The sequence below is a fragment of the Chrysemys picta genome, chromosome 4 (assembly GCF_011386835.1).
Source record: "Chrysemys picta bellii isolate R12L10 chromosome 4, ASM1138683v2, whole genome shotgun sequence".
Lineage (NCBI taxonomy): Eukaryota > Metazoa > Chordata > Testudines > Emydidae > Chrysemys > Chrysemys picta.
This window is the reverse complement of record NC_088794.1, coordinates 58,086,932-58,093,979: the sequence shown is the minus strand read 5'-3', so window position 1 is coordinate 58,093,979 and position 7,048 is coordinate 58,086,932. Positions and strand designations below refer to the sequence as shown.

The 7,048-nt window shown below is 48.7% G+C and overlaps 1 protein-coding gene across 1 annotated transcript; it reads right to left on the bottom strand.

Annotated features, from left to right (window-relative positions):
* Positions 1–647: 647 nt before the first annotated feature.
* LOC135983044 (uncharacterized) lies at positions 648–3,243 on the bottom strand. Its single transcript, XM_065592351.1, has 2 exons — positions 2,253–3,243; positions 648–1,259 (listed from the first exon to the last, which is right to left on the bottom strand). Exons 1-2 carry the CDS (start codon positions 2,827–2,829, stop codon positions 784–786), a joined length of 1,053 nt encoding a protein of 350 aa, XP_065448423.1. The 5' UTR covers positions 2,830–3,243; the 3' UTR covers positions 648–783.
* Positions 3,244–7,048: the final 3,805 nt, after the last annotated feature.

The following is a 7,048-nucleotide window of genomic DNA, read 5'->3' as shown; positions in this document are numbered from 1 at the left end:
AGCAAAGTTCCTGAGTGAGCAGGGTAACCTGTGATTTTATAGTTTGTGTACTGAGAAGCTAAACCTGCCCCCGTTTCTTTACCCAGGTAATGTTGACTATCCTATCCAGTTACATACCCCCTTCACCCCCCCTCCAACACACGTGTCGAAATAAAAATAGTTCTACTTTGTTAAAGCACACCGTTTTCTTTAATACTGTTTTAGCGGGAATTTTTTAAAACTGGGACGCAGACTGTGGTGCGGGGCGGGTCTAGTGTTGTGATGCGAATGCAGCTTCTAAACTCAAGGATTGACAGGCTCCGCTGCGGTGGGATGCTTGTTTCAACGGAGCCTGTCACCCCTCCTGATCGGGACTGTGTGTATGGGAGGTCTATTTGACTTTGTGGCAGGGGGAGGACGGTTACAGATCCCATGCTGTGTGGCTCTGTGATCCTGTCTAAGGACCGGCGCTTAAGATCTGTAACTGCCCTCCCCCGCCACAAAGTCACAGAGCAACCCACCCCCCCCAACATTACATCAAAACAACCTCCCAGACTAACCGGGGCAACTAGTCACTGCATCACTGCACTGTGTATGTGCCCTGCTGCTGTGCCTGCCCCCGACTATGTACCCTGCCAAAGGAGACTGTCCTGTCCAATTTCCAACCCCCTTTCCCCTCCTCCTCCAAAAGAACATGATTGAAACAGTAGTTAACAGAAACGAATTTTTTATTATCAACTACACATGGCATTGGGAGGTGAAACTTGGACGTGGGCTTGTGTCAGGCGGGAAGGAAAGAACTTTTCAAATTTTGGGAAATGAGAGCCTTCTGCTACTAGAGCTCTCTGCAGAGGTGGAGTGAGAGTTAGCAGGGACTCTGCCGCCTCTCCTTCTTTGCACTTTGGGTGAGGTGGGTATGGGACTTGGTGGCGGGGGAGGGCGGTTAGAGATGGACTGCAGCGGGGCTCTGTCCTCCTGCCTCCGTTCCTGCAGAACATCCACAAGGCGCCGGAGCGTGTCCGTTTGCTCCCTCAGTAGTCCAAGCAGCGTTTGAGTCGCCTGCTGGTCTTCCTGCCGCCACCTCTCCTCCCGATCCATGTTGGCTTGGTGCATTCGGGTCAAGTTCTCCCGCCACTGGGTCTGCTGTGCTGCCTGGGCTTGGGAAGAGGCCATAAGCTCAGAGAACATGTCCTCCCGTGTCCTCTTCTTCCTACGCCTAATCCGCGCTAGCCTCTGGGAGTGTGATTCCAGGCTAGGTTGTGAGACAGTCGCAGACGGGGCTGTGGAAATGGGAAAAAGGGAGTGAATTCCTCTGAAAGATAAATGTAGTTGTGAACAAAGAACATAGTCTTTCTCTGTGAACAAGACCATGCACAGCACCTTTCACATGCGCACTCAGCACAAGGTCGAATTCTCGGCCTTCGCATTCTGTGCCTGGGGTCTTGAACAGCACATTTGAGAAGCGAGGCAGCACAACGGAATTTCTGTTGCAGGCAGACATGGTAAGCCGTACACTTGTGGCAGTTTAAAACTTTTATATTACCACTGGCCTCATTTCACATTTAAATCAATGTCAGTCCCTGCTGCCAGCAATCCGGCAAGCGGGAACTCTGCCCCTGTCCCACCCCCTCGCGGCTGTCCCCGGGAATGATCCCTTTCGGCTGCCCCTCTCCCGCCTCCACCGCGTGGCTGCAAACCAGCGGTGACAGTTCTGTAAAGGAACGGGAAAGCAGTCCCAACACTAACATTCCCCTACCTAATTAAAAGCAGGTCACCATGGCCGACATCACCCTGATGAGGATCTCCGAGAGCGACAAAGAGAGAATGCTCCGGGAAAGCCTCCAAAGACCAGGGCCGTATGCCGCCCTGCTGTGCAGAGCAATGATCCCCGAGTACCTGATAATCTCGTGGCGCGGCAACGTGTCGTACTTCGGAGGACCCAATAAGGCCGCTCTCCCCAAGAACCTCATGCAACGGCTTTCAAGTTACCTCCAGGAGAGCTTCATCGAGATGTCCCAGGAGGATTACTGCTCTATCCCCGCACATATAGACCGCATTTTACTGTAGCTGCGGAGCAGGGAATACACAGTAGAGCGGCTTGTGCAGGACAATCACTGAAAACCGGACATTGCTAGATTTCTTTTCAAAACTTGCACTGCCCCTTACTAAACCGTTAAGCGCCTAGGGCACACTAATCATGAACAACCCATTCTTTTAATTGTTAATATTCCTGTTTTGTTAAAAATAAATGTTTAGATGTTTACAACACTTACTGGCTGATCCTTCACCAGATTCTGTGTCCGGGGTAACGGCTGGGGACGCTTCGTAGGGGATCTCTGTAAGGGTGATGAAGAGATCCTGGCTGTCGGGGAAATCAGCGTTGTGAGAGCTGCCAACTGCCTCGCCCTCCTCATCTCCTTCCTCATCTTCCCCGTCCCCTAACATGTCTGAGGAACCGGCCGTGGACAGTATCCCATCCTCAGAGTCCACGGTCACTGGTGGGGTAGTGGTGGCGGCAGCACCGAGGATGGAATGCAGTGCCTCGTAGAAACGGGATGTCTGGGGATGGGATCCGGAGCGTCCGTTTGCCTCTTTGGTCTTCTGGTAGCCTTGTCTCAGCTCCTTGATTTTCACGCGGCACTGCGTTGCATCCCGGCTGTATCCTCTCTCTGCCATGTCTTTAGAGATCTTCTCGTAGATCTTTGCATTCCTTCTTTTGGATCGCAGCTCGGAAAGCACGGACTCATCGCCCCACACAGCGATGAGATCCAAAACTTCACGATCAGTCCATGCTGGGGCTCTCTTTCTATTCCCAGACTGCACGGCCATCACTGCTGGAGAGCTCTGCATCGTTGCCAGTGCTGCTGTGCTCGCCACGATGTCCAGACAGGAAATGAGATTCAAACTGGCCAGACAGGAAAAGGAATTCAAATTCAAATTTTCCCGGGGCTTTTCCTGTGTGGCTGGTCAGAGCATCCGAGCTCGCACTGCTGTCCAGAGCGTCAACAGAGTGGTGCACTGTGGGATAGCTCCCGGAGCTATTAGCGTCGATTTCCATCCACACCTAGCCTAATTCGACATGGCCATGTCGAATTTAGCGCTACTCCCCTCGTCGGGGAGGAGTACAGAAGTCGAATTAAAGAGACCTCTATGTCGAACTAAATAGCATCGCAGTGTGGACGGGTGCAGGGTTAATTCGATTTAACGGCGCTAACTTCGACATAAACGCCTAGTGTAGACCAGGCCTTAGACTCACAGACATTAAGGCCAGAAGTGACCATTATGATCAGCTAGTCTGACCTGCACATCGCAGGCCACAGAACCTCACCCACCCACTCCTGTAATAGACCCATAACCTCTGGCTGAGTCACTGAAGTCCTCAAATCATGAATTAAAGATGTCAAGTTACACAGAATCCACCATTTACACTAGTTCAAACCAAAAAGTGACCCATGCCCCATGCTGCAGAGGAAGGCAAAACACTCCAGGGTCTCTGCCAATCTGACCTGGGGGAAAAAAATTTCCCAATCCCAAATATGATGATCAGTTGGACTCTCAGCATGTGGGCAAGACCCATCAGCCAGATATCTGGGAAAGAATCCTCTGGAGTAACTCAGATCCTTCCCCATGTAGTGTCCCATCACTGGCCATTGGAGATATTTACTGCTAGCAGTCACAGATCGGCCATGTGCCATTGTAGGCAGTCCCATCATACCATCCCCTCTATAAATTTATCAAGCTCAGTCTTGAAGCCACTAAGATTTTTTTGCCCCCACTGCACCCATTGCAAGGCTGTTCCAGAACTTCACTATGATGAAATCTTCATCTAATTTCAAGCCAACCCTTGTTGATGGCCAGTTTATATTCATTTGTTCTTGTGTGCACATTGGTGCTTAACTTAAATAACTCCTCTCCCTCCCCAAATGTATTAATAGACAATGATCATATCTCTCCTCAGCCTTCGTTTGGTTAGGCTAAACAAGCCAAGTTCTTTGAGTCTCGTCTCATAAGGTAGGATTTCCATTCCTCTGATCGTCCTAGTAGCCCTTCTCTGCACCTGTTCCAGTTTGAATTCATCTTTCTTAAACATGGGAGACCAGAATTGCACACAGTATTCCAGATGAGGTCTCACCAGTGCTTTGTACAACAGTACTAACACTTCCCTGTCTCTACATTCTAGGACTGCATTAGTCTTTTTCACAGCCACATCACATTGGTGGCTCACAGTCATCCTGTGATCAACCAATACACCCAGGTCTTTCTCCTCCTCTGTCACTTCCAACTGATAAGTCCCCAGCTTATAGCAAAAATTCTTGTTGTTAATTCCCAAGGGCATGACCTTGCACTTCGCACTATTAAATTTCATCCCATTTCTATTACTCCAGTTTTCAAGGTCTTGGGGCTTTTGAGTTTGGAGCTGATTAGAAGCAGCAGGACAGCTCAGGGAGTCTCTACTTAGCTCCTGATCCCCACAAAGAAAGTGCATGGTCAAGCAGTTCCTGCCCTATAGAGAGCAGTGGCCAGAGAACCAGTCCAAGGCTGCTACTGAGAGCCACCTGAGACCTCCACAACACTCCAAACTAGGGAGCCAGGAGAGGGCCCCATTCATTTTCTTTAAGCAGAAAAAAGTTTGCAGCGCTGCTACACCCATCTCCAGACACATCCTAGGCATTCCATCTGGCTGGAAGAGTGCCAGGGTGGGAGCTGGGGGTTGTGGTACAGTTGTGAATGGGGGGAAAGTTTTGTTTTATTAATGTAGTATTTATTAATTAACCTTAGCCTTTCCTTCCCTAGAGCCTCTATTTCCTGCCCCCAGTAAGGTCCCCTTTGTTATATTGTTACTTAGGGGTGTGGCATTTATTTGTTGGGGGTATGGATGAATGTATTTTGTTGTTTGTGCACTGGGTCATAGTTCTTGTTAAGGGCGATATCATTAGTCATTTTCCCCAGGGACAGCAGCCTTTATGTTCCAGGCATAGTGGGGGGTCACCATTGGTGGAGGCACCATGCATCACAACAAAGAACCCAGGATCAAAACTCCTACAAAGAGAGTGGAGAAGCCACTCCAAGTGATAGGTATCGGGGAGGGGGCTACAGACAAACAAAAAGGGTCCAGTACTACACTGGAAGGCAGGGATCCTGGTCTCTGCTGAAGGTACTGGAATCCATCATAGTAAGAAATGAAGTCAACACTGTTCTTTCTCCCTCCCTTGGGACTCCCTCCCTCCCTGACTGTGAGTTTTGTTCAGGAGAAAGTTGTACTAAATAATTGGCAACAGGATGAAATTTACATGCCCGGAGCCAAGATTTTAGCCTAGGTTTCCAGAGGCAAAAGGGTAGTGCACTGACCCACTGTGCCACGTAGTTCTCGATTCCCCTGTCTTTTAGGCCCCCAATTCCACAGTCCCCAAAGGTCTCTAGAATTGAATGAAAAAAATTATAGCATAATGGTCAATTACACCCACTTGATATGTTCAGACTGTGAGGGGGGGAGGGACTCAGATATGCTGCCACCTGCTGGCCAGCCAGTAGTTCTACCTTTTCCTGTGATGTTTTTGCTAGCCAAGTGATCAAAATAATGAATTATTGCAAACTGTGTCATTCCAGGTTCGGAGTCAGAGGTCCCCCACCCTTGTCGCTCTACACAAGCATGGAGGCAAGGACTGAGTCCTTTCATAATCCAGGAGTGTTCGGATCTGGGGTTTTGCTTACTGCATCTCCCTCTGTAATACCACATCTTAACTGTTAGCTTGTCCATATTTGAAGATCTCAGAGTGCCTCATGAAATATAATGAAGTGAAGAGGAACGATGCCTCACTGAACGAACACCAGACCTAGAATGTAAATGAGCTGCATCACTGGGCATGGGAGCAGAATCTGAATTTAGTTAGTGCTTTAAAAAAAAACCACAGAGAGTTTTGGGAAGGGATTTATAACCTCATGCTTCAGGTCTAAAGCCAGTCTCTGAGGAGACTTTCATGGGTGGTAGAGGGGTCCACATCTTCTGTAGGTAGAGTTTCTGGCTCTTCCCTCTGAAATATCTGTTGCTGGCCACTCTCCCAGGCTGAAGACTGAGCTGGTGGACTATGGGCAATTCCTACGTTCATGTGTAATCAAATAATGTGTCACTCTGCCACCAATATCAGCAATTTCTCTTTTGGACAAATGTCCCAATTAATATCATTGAAATTACACTCCCAGTGGGTTCTGCTGTAGCCTGATTAGCAGCAGCACTAGGGTTCAGCCCCTGTGATCAGAGCTCACCTAACTAGGTCTGAGTGCCACCACCATGGCGGAGACCTGCTGCCAATGAGTGGAGGATCCAGCACTCTAGCAATGGGGGAGAATAGGCTGAATGCTGAAGATCAAGACCCATTCATAGATTCTAAGGTCAGAAGGGACCACTGTGTGACCATCTAGGATCATGCCCATCGCTATTAAAAATCTACCAGCCTCATCCCAGCCACCACCTTCACTCCTCATGTCAGAGAGAGGCTGTCCAGGTGAGGCACAGACCTATTGTCCCTTTCATCTAAGGATCTCAAAGCACTTTACAATCACTGCATCGCATTCATCCCTGCTGTAACTCAACTGAGGCCTCAGTACCAGAAATCAATCTGGCCCATTCATTCATTATTATGAGTAGTGCTGAGGAGCCCCCATCCATGACCACATACCTACACACTGTACAAACATAGAATCGTTACACATCACAACAGGGAAGTGTTATCCCTGGTGAATTAATTGAGATCTGGAGAGAGGAAGTTACACATAAGAACAATATTGTCAGACATATAGATGAACATAATTTGTTGGGGAAGAGTCAACATGGTTTTAGTAAAGGGAAATCATGCCTCACCAATCTACTAGAATTCTTTGAGGGGGGTCAACAAGCATGTGGACCACAGGGATCCAGTGGATATAGTGTACTTAGATTTTCAGAAAGCCTTTGAAAACGTCCCTCACCAAAGGCTCTTACGCAAAGTAAGCTGCCACGGGATAAGAGGGAAGGTGCGCTCATGGATTGGTAACTGGTTAAAAGAGAGGAAACAAAGGGTAGGTATAAATG

Excerpts from the sequence above, each read along its gene's own strand:
- LOC135983044 (XM_065592351.1), bottom strand. The coding sequence starts at position 2,829 with ATGCAGAGCTCTCCAGCAGTGATGGCCGTGCAGTCTGGGAATAGAAAG. Across the intron at positions 1,260-2,252 it reads ATCTGGTGAAGGATCAGCCA|CCCCGTCTGCGACTGTCTCA; the intron begins GTAAGTGTTGTA and ends CCATTTCCACAG.